The sequence below is a fragment of the Gallus gallus genome, chromosome 1 (assembly GCF_016699485.2).
Source record: "Gallus gallus isolate bGalGal1 chromosome 1, bGalGal1.mat.broiler.GRCg7b, whole genome shotgun sequence".
NCBI classification, from domain to species: domain Eukaryota; kingdom Metazoa; phylum Chordata; class Aves; order Galliformes; family Phasianidae; genus Gallus; species Gallus gallus.
Window position 1 is genome coordinate 169,886,541 of NC_052532.1, and position 14,237 is coordinate 169,900,777.

At 42.7% G+C, this 14,237-nt stretch overlaps 1 protein-coding gene and 1 long non-coding RNA gene across 2 annotated transcripts in view; one reads left to right on the top strand and one right to left on the bottom strand.

Moving 5' to 3' along the window:
* Positions 1–4,796: 4,796 nt before the first annotated feature.
* On the bottom strand, positions 4,797–11,904 carry LOC121109044. The gene is made up of 3 exons (XR_005862081.2): positions 11,588–11,904; positions 10,081–10,309; positions 4,797–7,196 (listed from the first exon to the last, which is right to left on the bottom strand). It is a non-coding gene; the product is annotated as an uncharacterized LOC121109044 (long non-coding RNA).
* A 50-nt stretch (positions 11,905–11,954) lies between these two features.
* FAM124A (family with sequence similarity 124 member A) overlaps positions 11,955–14,237 on the top strand; it is a 40,972-nt gene continuing 38,689 nt past the window's right edge. The window contains exon 1 of the mRNA XM_001233731.7: positions 11,955–12,063. Coding sequence (XP_001233732.3) covers positions 11,990–12,063 — 74 coding nt within the window. The 5' untranslated portion in view covers positions 11,955–11,989. The remainder of the gene's footprint in view (positions 12,064–14,237) is intronic.

Here is a 14,237-nt window from a genome sequence, read left to right on the forward strand (position 1 = left end):
GAATCTATAGCAAAATCAAAAATAAAGCAATAAGAACACAAATTGGCAGGAATCAGTGGTAACTGTACTATCGTAAAATACTTTGAATTTATTTCTGAAACCAAGAGCAATTCAGATTGCCAGTGCCACTTTTAGAAGTGCCATCTAACGTCATTTGGAGAAAAGAAGCACAAGTCTCATGGATAGTGGTGTCAACATGGAATAAAGGATAATGTCACAGCATTTCATTGTTTTATTTTGTGGTACTGCTAGTGTTTACTGAACGGAAAACAGCAAACAGCAATTAGGCACCATTTTGTAATATTAACCATTTTCTGTTTTTGTGACTTGCAGACTCCTGTGATTTTGTCAGTGGAAAATTAACATACACAGACTGTAGCTGATATATGGAAACAGGCGAGAATTGCAATTTGATGGCTGAAATTTAAATTACTATTCAAGTTGAGTTTTATTCTAAACTATAATTATAACACAGTCATGTGAACATTCATTTTCCTGGCCAAAATGCTAAAATATTTTCCTCCACTAATGAGCCAGCTGCTGGCTAAGGATATTTGCTATATTCGGTATATTCACAATCAGTTCCTTAAATGCTTACTAATAAAGGTTGCACAAAGTAACCTTTTTTAGATTGCTTGATTTTTACATAGTTTAATATACTTTTACCAGTAGGGAGATAACTCAAAGGCTGAGAAACTTGCACTAGTTTCAACGTCTGATACAATTAGGTTAATGGCGTGAAGCCACTGGAGTGTGGAGATGCAGGCAGACTGCTCTGTGCCCAGGAGCCAGAGCCAGGATCGTATTTGTCCTTGCTGTCAAAGAGAAGAGAAGGGCAGTGACAACAATGGCTGGAGGCGTCTTTCTGGAAATAATAACTGTCAGTCTCCCCTCACTTTCTCATGCCCATAGGCAGCTGTCCTACAAAGTACTCACACTTCCTAGAAATTTCAGCAGGTTTTCCTGGGTGTGGGGAAAGGGAAGGGAAGGGAAGGGAAGGGAAGGGAAGGGAAGGGAAGGGAAGGGAAGGGAAGGGAAGGGAAGGGAAGGGAAGGGAAGGGAAGGGAAGGGAAGGGAAGGGAAGGGAAGGGAAGGGAAGGGAAGGGAAGGGAAGGGAAGGGAAGGGAAGGGAAGGGAAGGGAAGGGAAGGGAAGGGAAGGGAAGGGAAGGGAAGGGAAATCTTGGTATAAAGAGAGATATGAACAGCTGTGCTCCTCAGGCCTGAGTTTTTCCTTACCTAAACAGAAGAAGAACATAAGGAGATGTCAGAATGAGGTCTCCCTGGAACTGAGAAGACATTGTAGTGTACTTACACATCCCCAGTGAAGTCTCTACCATCTGAAACCTGCTGAGGCAGTCATCCTAGGTGTAGGAGTTTTCTCCTCATTTTTGTCCTGTTCCTTGCCTCCCTTTTTGTGGAGTTTTTTTCCTAGTTTCTAACAGCTTGCTTCCAAGCTGACTTTTGGTTTAACTATACAAAATCAGTACTGAAATGAACAGCATACCATCCTCCTTGACCATTGTTCTGGCTTATCTTTTCTTATCTTTTCTGTAGAAAAGAGCTCTTGAGTTGCTGCAGACTTTTGCTGTAATTTGAGTGTTTCCACAGTCCTGAAGGATAAAAATTCTAAAGATATTATTTTAAAAATGAATTTAGATAAACACAGTAGCATCTCATCACTCAAAACATGCCTTCTTTGCAGCTCCTTCCTGTCTGCCCCAGCCACCCTGCTGGAATAGATCAGTGACCCGTAAAGATCAATAAAAAATCACACAGTAATAGCATACAGGCTCACAAATCAGCATCTCAACAAATAGCTTGTCTGGTCATTATAGTGTACGTCTTAATAATGACAATTTTCAGATTCCACGGCATGAAGTCAGCCTTGCAAGTCAATACAGGGGCTATTGATTTCACTATCTCAAAGCAGTGAAATTAGGTGTTTAAGACATCAGTTACTGACAAAATGAAGTTCAGTAGCGTGGGTGGAAGAGAGCAGAGTCCTCTTGTGCTGATTCAGAGCACTTATTTCTCTTCACTGACTTTGAAGCGGGTCCAGAGAGATAAATTCCCTAGCATGGGCATCTAAACTCCAGCAACCAGACCACTTGCCTACAAATCTCCAAAAACCTCTGTTATGTGGGAGGCCAGGGTGATCTCCTGGAGCACAGCCATATTCCTGTGGCACCATATCTCCAGTGCATGCAGGGCAGCATGGAGAGACAGATGGACAAAGCAGACAGACAGCCTGTGGGTAAGGACCTTACTGGAACAGCTTTAGAGAGATGTAAGGGCTACTCCTAGTGCATTTCTTTACTGCATGGAAATAGAAAAGAATTTCAAGCTGGAACTGAGAAACAGCCCTAAAAGTAGCTCAAAAAGCAATGGAATGAATTTCATGGGAAGGATTCCTCTTATTATCAGATCTGTACAGATACTGGGAAAAGCAAATAGCAATGTCTTTTCCATTACAGACTAAATAAATACTCTGCCACAGAGGATGCTGTTGAAAGTAGAGCTTGTGCTTAGCAGATAAAGTAATCAGATTACCAGCAGGATTCATTGCCTTTCAGTTCTACTAACATACGCAGAATAACAGTCAACATTCTTCCAGCATTTCATATCATCATAGCACTGTAAAAACATTACCTAGTCATAAATACCCCTACAAAACCCAGTAGCTTTTCAGTGTCCCAGAAAAACCTGCCTTTATCCAGACACCTGCTGTGTAGCCCTCCTTTTGCCTCCCCTACAGGGTGAATAGATGTGGCTGTGGTCTTCTGTCACTCACATTGGAAGAGGAACCAAAAGCAGATGAATCTCTGTGTAATTATCAGACTATAAACCACTAGTATTTTTTGTTGGCTGGTGAAATGACTCAAAATCCACACTCACTTCCCTAAGCCATCCAATACCCTTTCCACTGTCACTGCAAAACTGGTCACAAGCTCTACCACAACCATCTACCATTATCACCCATTGAAATTCTTCCACGCTTGCAGAACGTTTAAACATGTTATTATATCATGGCTGATACAATTATGGCTGACAATGTGGGTGGGGAGGTGAATAAGACTTTTTTGGTCCATCTACTTCTTCCAGTGCCAAAAGCTTTGCCAAAAATGCAAGAAAGGAAGCAATCACTCAGACAGTCCAATAAACATTTTCTTCATGTGGTTAATCTCACAATACAGCAACCACAGTAACTAAAATAATTACCAAAGGAAACTTTTCTGCCCCAGATAAATGATCTAACCCCACAAGAAATGTTAGTCTGGCAGAAATAGTCAGTAAGCTAACACAATTACATTAACTACAGAATATTAGTTAGTATCATAAGGTTCCTCCATGAATGAGGCATTAGTCTACATAGGAGATTAATGTTATTAGTCTGGACAAAAATTCCCTACCACCCATGTGCAGACTTCCTCTCTAGCAGTGTAGAAAGACCCTGAGTGGTGTGAATCACTGTGTGGGTGCTTATCTTTCCCCACTGACTAAGGAAGGCAGATGACTAGGTCACATTAGCTCCTGATCATGCAGTGTTCAAAAGAGTGCCTAAAATTAAGCAAAATGCATCCCATACCTGTTTGGTGTCATCACTGTTCCCTTGGACTGCAAAATGAAGCTGCACGACAGGCACTGCCACCTGTTTTTATGCATAGAAAATCTTTGTTTTCCCTTGTTTGAAACTTTTCTTACAGATAAATCCACCCATTTAACCTTCTCACCAAGACAAAACACAGACAAAAGTAGAGGAAACCTCTATCCTGTGCTTGTACTCTGAGCTGGGGACTACTGCATCTGCCTTTTGTTTTGCCTAGAACTTAACACAGCTAAATTGTCTTGGCAAAAAACTGTCTTTCTCTGTCATATATTCAGCATGGACTCCTAAAGAATGAGTCTAGAAGGAGATTACACAGCCCATGTTTACAGCAGTACCGATTTTTACATGTACTGAGTAGTCTCTAAACTACATCTGACTACTTAAGGATGTGAGGGAGATACTGGAAGTGATAGAATGAGGCGTTTTCGCTATGTTTTCTTGTGAGCACTATGAAAAAGAAGTGGATTTTTGAGATAAAAGAACAGAGATCCATAAAATGAGCTGAAGAAGGTTAACGTGTAGCGGTTAATAAAACATACTTTTAGAAAATAATCTCCTTAGGGAAATGAGACAAAAAAAGGAAGGATAAATGACGACAATTTATAAATGAAAAAGGGAGAAAAATAAATGGATGTTATAACCTTGGATGACAAAAAGATCCTCCGTGCTTTTTCATTGATCACTCCATTCTTTCTTACGTGCTTGAGACCTTTCTTATCCTCTGTAACCAATATTTGAACCAATGGCTCATATTCAGAGCAATGAAATAAATGTAGTTTTTAAGGAAGGCTGAGTATGCATTGCCCATGGATGGTGAGCTCAGAAAATCTTGTGAGTTTTATGTGAGATCCTATAGAGGGATGTAGATACCTAACACGGAACAGACAGGCTTGAATGTGACTGACTAAATTCAAGATAAGATTTTATTTGATAAATCCCAAGTTAATAAACTTGGCATCTGAATCATCACACTAGGCACAGAACTTCCAGAGAGCAGTTTGGGGATCAACTTCTGGACAAGCAGAAGGAACTTGTAAAACTTCCCATTCTTTGAACAAAGTCAAGTGCTTAAAGTCATTTATTTTGCTGCTTCTTTTGACAGACTTGGAATACAATTTTTATAAGTTCTTTGACCAAATACATCTCTTTATTTTTATTTTTATTTTTATTTTTATTTTTATTTTTATTTTTATTTTTATTTATTTTTTTGGATCTCAGGTATTTCTTAAGGGGTTTTGTATCACAGCTACGGTATTATCATGGAAAATAGACAAAAAGAAGCTATTTAAAAGATTTTGCAAATATGGAGTACTGTCTGTAATGCATATCCAAATAATACAATGCAGATCTATAAAACACCGTGCAGTAATAGGCCACAGAAAATAGTCCTATAAATGCCAAAGTGCACACATATATGTGAGAGTATAAAAGATGTATGCATTCAAAATTAGATTTAACATTTTCCTTATTAGTGCCATTTGGTGAGCAGATAGACAATAAGGAAGAGGGTCGTTAATCTTAACAGTGTGTTTTCAGACAATGAAGGTTACTGTTTCATTGATTTCATGCATTTCTATTTTGCCCAGAATCCATGTCTAAACCATTTCATGAAAGTCACACACCATTTCATTGAGCATAAACAACATTCCTCCCTCGCCGACAAGAATATGATGACCAGCTTTCCCATGAACAACTAGATAAAGAGATGACAACTTTATTCCCCACTCTCTGTGGACTGGCTTTTTTTTTTACATGCTGACATGCTGTGACAAGCACTTTATGATGCATGGCTGACTACCTCTAATACCACTTGATCCTTCATAAATTAAGAGGCAAGAGGCTGCAGCCTATCATGTAACTCCATTACTGGAATTTGGATTAAGAGTGTCTTGCACGTGCTATTGTCTTTCTTTTAGCTGCTACATGTCAGGTGCCTTGGGAATAGCTGTTGGAATCCTTTTCCTGCCCATTTCGGCTCTTCTAAAGATTGGCCAAGGATATATTTGCTAGAGAGATGTGTGGACCCAACTCTGGGGAAAAATCCAGCAACAAACAGAGAAAAAGAGTAAGTTTAGAAGTAATGTTTTCCATTTCATTTCCATTTGTCTTGCAAAAGCCCATTCTGCTTAGCAGAGTAAATGCCTTTAATTGCATAATAATTTGTAGGCTCATCCTGTATATATTTTACCTATTAGCCTGTGGAAGTAGCTATTTTTCCAGGAGATCTGTTATCACAGTATCTGTTAAATAAGTATCTGGCCCATACCTTGGAGGAATATTTCTCCTCCTTGTAAGTCCCAGTTCTTTTCGTGGCTTCTGTACAAGGCTTTCATTCCTTGCCAATATTTAAAAGAAGCTGGCTTTTATATCAACCAGTATTTATCTTTCCCACCTGCCTCTCCCCACAATGATCACTAGAGATGATGCCTTTGAAGCAAGATGTTCCTGACTCACAATGCTTCACTGGACATCACTGCTTCCTAATGCCTTCAGCACAGGTAGAGGCATCATGTATACAAGATTACTGCACACATGAGCAATAGGATATTTTAACATTTCTTCTCCCACCACACCAGTAAAAGGAATGGTTATAGACTCAGTCTAATGAGGGTGGGGAAAGGAAGTCTGCAAACCCAGCAAGACACAGCCAGCGGACACTGGATCTCCTGCAGCATCAGCCAGTGCAAAAGAGACTTTAACGTTTCTCTCTGCATCCATAAATCTACTTCTGTTTGTAGATGTCAGAAGTGGAAACAGACACAAATATCTTCTAGGAAAAAATACTTAAATTTTATTTCTGTGATCTACTTTGTGATGTTTACTGTAGCTTAGATTATGAATTAAGCAGGCACTCCTGATGTTTACTTGATAGACCAGTTAGCAAATCCCATAAATACTGAATGAAGAGTTTTAATTAAAAAATTAAACCCAATAAGCCCATCTGATTATCAATCTTAGGATTATAAATTCAAGTCACAGGTAATTCAAAACTGGATTTTTTAAAATGTGGTAAAGCAATTCAGAAATAAAATCTCCCTTGGAGATCCAGCAGTGTTTTAAACATAACTGCCTTCCAGAATAAAATGTTTTACTGTCAGGACCAGATGCAATAGAAGAAAAAAAAAACAAACCCAACGATCATTTTTCCCTTCAGAAGTGTCTACACATAAAAGCTGCTATAATATTTATTACTGCTACCACAGGGGCTCAGTCCTTGCTCTTTGAACACCAGTGGGTACAAAAGTGGTACTTCAAAGTAAATGTTTCCTCTGCCTTGTAAAACATGCTATTTCATGAAAAACTTTGTTCAATGGAAGTTGTCATGGTTACCAGCATAGGAGTGCTTTTGTCAATATTATGATCATTCCTAGTAGGGCAGTGACACTGAATATATGTGAAAAGCTCTAGATACTCCCTAGAAGCCACAGCTATCTCACTGACCTCAGAAAACTGACACAAGGTCTGATGTCTGCTGGACTGTGCTGATGCACTCTCTCTTGTGGGGCACCAAAGGAGAGGTGTAGTGTAGCACATATGGTCTCTGACAGCTCCTGTCCCTGCTTTGAGCTTGATGCTTCTTTGCAGGATCTGGTGACCAGAAAAAGGGGAATTCATCTGAATTCATCTACATGACCTGACCTCCACATCCCTTCACAGAGCTGTAGCAGGTAGCTGGTCCTTGTGCTTAGGGAAGGCAAACCCACTGATTTAATCCACAGGGAAGATCTGGTTGAATGGGATGCTGTGCAATATGAGAGCAATAGGAATATCTTCAGGTCCAAAACTCCAGCTGGTTGCTTGCACAGTGATGGGTGCATTTCTGCTCCCCTTGTATTCTACTCTCATTGAGCCCCAGGCTTTGGGATGATACAGAAAAGGACTTCAAATACTCAAGTTCTTATAGCAGTTGTTACTGAGTGCTAGAAGTTCTCAATAAAAAAGTAATGCACTAGAGTTCAAGTTAAAAAAAAAAAAACAATTTGCTAATAAAATACGTATTTTCTGTGCTTACTGTGAACTTTGGTAGGAGTTTGAATACTAGGGTTTTTCAAATGAAAATTGAAGTAGTGGGACCTGGGAACCAAACTCCCTTAAACTGCACTGAAAACCCTTGCTGGTGCTTTGAAGAAACAACTTTTTATTGCATAGTTGTATTTTACCTTAAAACTGTAGAATTTTAGGAGGTTGGGTGTCTGGCTTGAGACCTACCACAAATGAACCCGACCTCACCATAACCCTTAAAAAACCCCAAGAACGCAATAGCCTATGTGAGAAACTGCCACAAATATTTTGGCACCATTTACCAGTCTGAAAGTCAGCCTTTTCGGGCTGACCTAGCATGAGCCACATGCCAAGTTGTAACTCCCCTCCTCCTTCCAAAATTGCTATTGTCTTTATTTGTTTTAATCCACAACCCAGAGCCTTAAGTCCAGTGCTGAATGTTAACGAAGTCTTGACCTGCAGGGTGCTTATTTCTTCTGGGACCTCTGAAGGAGGAAACCTTTTCTACAAAGGCGAGATTTTGTAGACTGAAAAGTTCCTTGCTGCAGCACCTAGAATGGGATGGAAAGTGCCAGGAGTGGAGCTCAGAACCCTGTATGAGGATCAGGATTCTGCCTACAGACTGAGACAAGTGACTGGGGCAAGCATGGGTACAGTCCATTTTGTAGTCAGGAATGAAAAATCCCATCCTTTTGTATTTTGCCTTTATCAGCAGTCCAGAATCCTCTAAGCAATGTGTCTTTTCTTTCTTTCAAAAACTACAAGGACTCTGTAATTTATGGTATAATGCCAGAAGGAACTGCAGTGCTGTCTGACCCTTTTCTTCTGGAACATCACACAAAAAAAGGGAGAAAGCCAAAATGTTGTATGAAAAGAACCAAACTGAGGACATCTCTTCCCAGCAGAGTGCCCCTGTATCAGAATTTAAACTACATGAGATGGGACTTATTTTTTCCCTCTCTCTCTACCCTACAGCAAAGTTCTGTCACTGTATAGAAGGAAATAAAAGGTAGAGGCTAGAGATATACCATACATGATACCCTGATCAGTAGGCCATCCATATACAAGTGGACACAGTGCAGTCACCTCTTTTTCACGTACTCTTCTTTGGGCTAGAGAGCCAGCCTTGCATCCTACAGCATGCACTCCATCCTCCTAGCTCCTGCAGGACAGATGATAGCCCAGCAGGCAGAGAGTAGAAAAGAGATTGAAATCTGAATCCAGGTGTGGATCCATCGGGGAAATTGATGCTTTGCTTCCTCTTCTGTTTTAGCATGCATATGAACTGATATGGTTCAACTTTCAGCTTTCCACTCTGCCTTTATCTGTCTGCAGCCAGCCCTATCCTGCACCCTGCTCTCAGTTGCTCAGACCATTGCATGAGCGATGAGGAGGTTTGCACATCCTCAGTGTCACTTTGATTTCAACAGGCGAGGGTTTTACTTCTTTGGTTTCTTTGAAGACTTCTGCTGATATTTTGTCAGCACTGCTACTAAGTCATTTTAATGAAATGCTTTAACCTAGGAATACTTTTATTATTTTTATCTTATTTGCCTTATCTTTAAACCAATATCACAGCCACATAAGTGCAAGAAAGTCATTAAAAATTAACCTCTTTTCACCAGACCATACAGAGGACCTAATGTGAAAGACTGGTAACGCAGAAAAGCTAATGAAAGGCTAAGACTTAACACCTCATTCATTAAAATCTCTGAAATGCTTGGAATTCGATGCAGAAAAGTATCCTTTTCACCATGGTTATGTCAGAGACAGAATAAAACAGAGTTAAATGAGGCAAGTGTATAAATAAGAGAGCCTGGAGTTTGCGGTAGTTTTACTTACTATCTTAATTATATATTTCCTTAGAATGATTCTTTTTTCCCTTTCTGGGACAGATGGGATACATTAATCTTAAATGCAGCATAAAATCTATTCCAGATCCTCTCATATGCCAGTGCTTAAACATTACTAACTAGAATAATAAAAGTCAGAGATGGAAAAGATCTATTAGCTGACCACCTAAAATTTAACGTACAGAAACGTATCCATTTAACTAAACCTATTTCTAAATATTTAAGGAGGTTTGGTTACATCTTAAATCAGTTCAACAGTGGCTACAGTCAATTTATTTCACTTTGAAATCATGCTTAACAGTGAGTGGAAGTGACCTGCTTTTAAATGCCGTTGCATTACCTAAATAAATGTACGTGTGTAGTCTAAGTGACAGCAAAGTCTGTTCAGTCCTGGTAACAGAGAATAATATAAATGCCTCCCAGACACGTCCTAAGGGGGCTCAGAATCCTCCATCACTATTGCAATTATTGAAAATAAATGTTTAGCTATTCCCAAAATAGAGGCTCAAGCTAGGAATCAAGATACACTGGATTATTGCATCAGTTTTGCCAGTCTCTTTCCTTGGATGAATCATTTAGCCACACACAATATCTGAAAACTTACCAGTGCCTCTTACCTGAAAATGATGATTCTACAAGTTGAAAGCACAGCATTTGGGTCCCAATCCTAGAAGAAATCGTATGCATTTTGTTTTATGTATGTGAGTAGATCGATTTAGATGGAAGGCCACCAGTCTTGAAGGACAGAAGTTTTTTCCATATGTTCTGAAGGACAGCACAGTTATGTATGAGTACTTTTTACAGCATTTTGTCCAGGTAACTTCAAGTAACTTGCCTGGGAAAAGACTGAAAAAATATTCGAATCAAAGGGGCTTATTCTATACCTAAAACCTTATATTTATTGCAAAATTTACATGAAATCCTTCGTATAAACTGGAGAATAATTCTTACTGCTTTCAAAACAGCACACACGCAAATCAAAACAGATCCTCAAAACAGTTTGAATAACAAATTTCCTATACAACAGTACATTGTATTTTCTAATTGCTGATGAACGGTAGAGATTGAAAGTTTCTTCTAAAGACCATGGAGATGTGGTCGATTGACCTGTGATGCTGAGAGGCCACAAGACTGCACACAAGCTCTGCAGCAAGATTTGGTAGAGAATCCATCGATTTCACAGTGGGCAATTCAGGACTTGGTATATTGCTCCTACAACATGCTAACCCAGCTTTGCAGCTATTCTCAAGCTGATCTATCTCCCTCTAACTTCACAGAACTCATACTTATATATAGATCACTTTAGAAAACCATGGGCACAAACATCAGGAGAAAACAATTGCATGAACTAAGCCCTGTATGAGCCCTTCAAATGATATTAGATATTATTCTTCATTTGAGCTACTGCAGGTGGTATACATGACTGTATACTTGCACCACTGGCATGCACAAATGTATGAGGGGCATTAATGTTGTACAAGTAGTCATAGCTAAAAAAATACTAGCACTTCTTACTCCAAAGTACGTAGAACTTCTTACTCCAAAGTAAGATTGTTTTGTGTGGTACACTTCTACCTTATGGTCCAGTCTAGCATTTTATGATTTTGAGATTATCACAATTTTTTCTACTTTAAACCACGTGGATTTAAGAATGATGGCTTATTTTGCCAAGTGAGATCTCAGTTTATACCTACACGGGTGAATATTTGCACTCCCCTCCTGTGAGGAAAGGCTGAGAGAGCTGGGGCTGCTCAGCTGGAGAAGAGGCGGAGGCTCAGGGGGATCTCATCAGTGTCTGTAACTACCTGAGGGAGGGTGCCAGAGGCTGGAGCCAGGCTCTGTCAGTGATGGCCGGTGCCAGGACCAGAGGCCATGGGCACAAACTGGAGCACAGGAGGTTCCCTCTGAACACCGTTCTGTGCTGTGCAGTGACGGAGCACTGGCACAGGCTGCCCAGAGGCTGTGGGATCTCCTCCTTGGGGATCTCCCAGAGCTTCCTGGACCTGGCCCTGGGCACCCTGCTCTGGGTGTCCCTGCTGTAGCAGGGGCTGGAGCAGAGGAACCCAGAGGGCCCTGCCAGCCTCAGCTGTGCTGCAATCTGTGAACTTCTTACTGCAGTCCTACCTCAGTGCAAATGACTGCTGTTAACCTTTCCTACACCACAACCTCTTCACAGGAGGCACTCCAAGTACTGGTTTTGCACCACATCACTTTCTCTTCATTACTGCTGCTCGGCCAACCTTTCCCCGACTGCTTCCACGTGCAGTTTCAAAGAGATCGCACCGAACACAGCCACCAAGTGCCCGGTGGCAGAAGTGAGGCCGCGGGACCCAGCCCACACAGGCCACGGCCGCCCCCAAGCCCGTGGCGGCACCCAGCGGAGAATCCGGCGGCGGGAGGCCGGGCCGAGGGAGCGGCCCCGAGCCCCGCGCGGGCGGGCCGGGGCGGGCCGGTGCCGGGAGCTACCGCCTCCCACAGAGGGCGGCGGAGCGGCGACGGGCATGGAGCGAGCCGGGCGCCGGCAGCATGCAGCAGCAGCAGCAGCAGCAGCCCCGCGGCGGCGAGGAGGACTGCGGGGATTCGGGAGCCGAGACGGGCGGGTGAGCGCGGGGCCGGGCCGGGGCGGCTTTGCCTTCTGCCGGGGGTTGCACTTGTTGGCCGGCCGAGGCCGGGGGAAGGGCTTTGTTGTGCCGGTACGCGGGGGCCGAGCCCCGCTCGCTGAGGGCTGCCTTCCTTCCACCCCGCAGCAGGATGCTCTGGGGAGCGGGGAGGGCTCCTTCTTCGGGTGGTGGGGAAAAAGTCCCCTCAGTATACGCGTGGGGAGGCTGATAGCGCCAGGCTGTGGCCGTGGGCTTTCGGTTGAAGCCCCACAGCTCTGTGTTCCCATAGCCGGGACAGCTCGAGCTGAGGATGGCCGGCAGCGTGCCCTCCTATGGGCAGTGACACCGGACAGAGACAGCTCCTGGGGGAGGGACCACCACAGAGCCACAGAAGAGCTTAGATATGTGGGTCCCCCGAAGCCAGGCTGCTGTTGTCACGGTACTCACCATACCGACCCTATGAAGCGCTGTAAACTTTGCAGGTAGTTGTCCAACCTGCAAGTGTCCTGTAAGTCAGGGATCCGTGACCCAGAGGTGTGCTCTGCTTGTGAGCTGGGTGACTTCTGAGATCCCGGAGCTGCAGGGATCACCCGTGGGATGCTCGTTTCGGCTCCCACTTCTGAACCACAGCAGGAAGCTCTCTGCAAACATCCCGCTTGGTGCTGCCCGCTCACCTTGTTGGGAACAGCAGTGAGCCTGTGCTCCTTTTCTGGCTCCAGAAGGACAAGTCCCTTAACGCTGTTCTCTTCCAGGTCTATTCCCTCCCTTCCAGCTGTATTCTCCCAGCTCCTTGCCTGGTATATCTTCACCCTGTTGCATGGGATAAGGGTGTACATACACACTGGTACTTCCCTTTGTGTAATGTCATGGAATTACAGAATATCCCAGCTTGGAAGGGACCCACAAGGATCACAGAGGTCAGGCAGACTTCCTATTCCTATTGACTTTCTCCCTTATTGCTACTGTAGCAGCACATGCTGAAATTCAGGGAGAAAGACAGTATCTTGATCTCAGACTTAGGCTGGTAAGTAACAGCACTCACTGGGATGCACAGTGCTGGTGGTGCATAAGACTGAGAGCATAACAAAACTGTAAAGCTAATGGTTTGCAGAGTGGTATCAGGTGCTCAGTACCCAAACTGAACTAGCAACACTGCAATTAATAGAAGAAGTAGATAGAAAATATGGCAATCTCTTTCATTTATCTAGCTATTAATTCAAATATGTATTTTTAGTTCTTCTGTGGTCGGACAAGTGAAGGACTGTCTCCATCACCTTACATAGTTGTGGTGTTGCAGACACACCTGCCAGTGAAAGTTTTTAAGTATTTTATGAGACCTGAGCTTAAGGACAGCAATCCACACTTTTTTAGTAGTGATAGGACAAGGGGGAATGGACTTAAACTGAGACAGGGGAAGTTTAGGTTAGATATTAGGAGGAAGTTTTTCACACAGAGGGCAGTGATGCACTGGGACAGGCTGCCCAAGAAGGTTGTGGATGCCCCATCCCTGGAGGCATTCAAGGCCAGGCTGGATGTGTCTCTGGGCAGCCTGGTCTGCTGGTTGGTGACCCTGCACATAGCAGGGGGGTTGAAACTCAATGATCATTGTGGTCCTTTTCAACCCAGGCCATTCTGTGATTCTATGATTCTACGATTTAGTTCTTAGGACAACAGGTTTTCTGTTCATCTTTGGGAATGTGGGTAAAAAGGAAGACAAAATAAGTAATCATGGCTGGTTCAAAGCTCAAAGCATCCTTGCTGGGCCAAGTCACTCTTATCCAGAGTCGTAAGTCACTGTGTTTATCCAGAACAGGAAAACCTGCATTTCCTCAGGAGGGGCACTCAGAAGGATTTGCCCCAGATGGTGATGTGAGCCTTTAGACTGCAATGAGTAGCATAACAGCTGCTCATGCCTGATGCTGGTGACATGTTGAAGCTGATGATTTTATGAAGGTCCCTCTCACTGGCTTGACACTGGAAGGTGCAGCTCAGTATAAAAGTGTCTGAGAAACTTTAATCGGAGCATATGGCAATTAATAGCTGCAGTCCATTGCAAAGGTGTTCAGTCTGAAAAGCAGTAGGTCCCTGTGCTTCTATTCTTAATTTCAGTTCTGTTTAGCAGCTATTTGAGTCTGATAAACACTTTGCATATGTCTCTTTCACAATGTTTACGT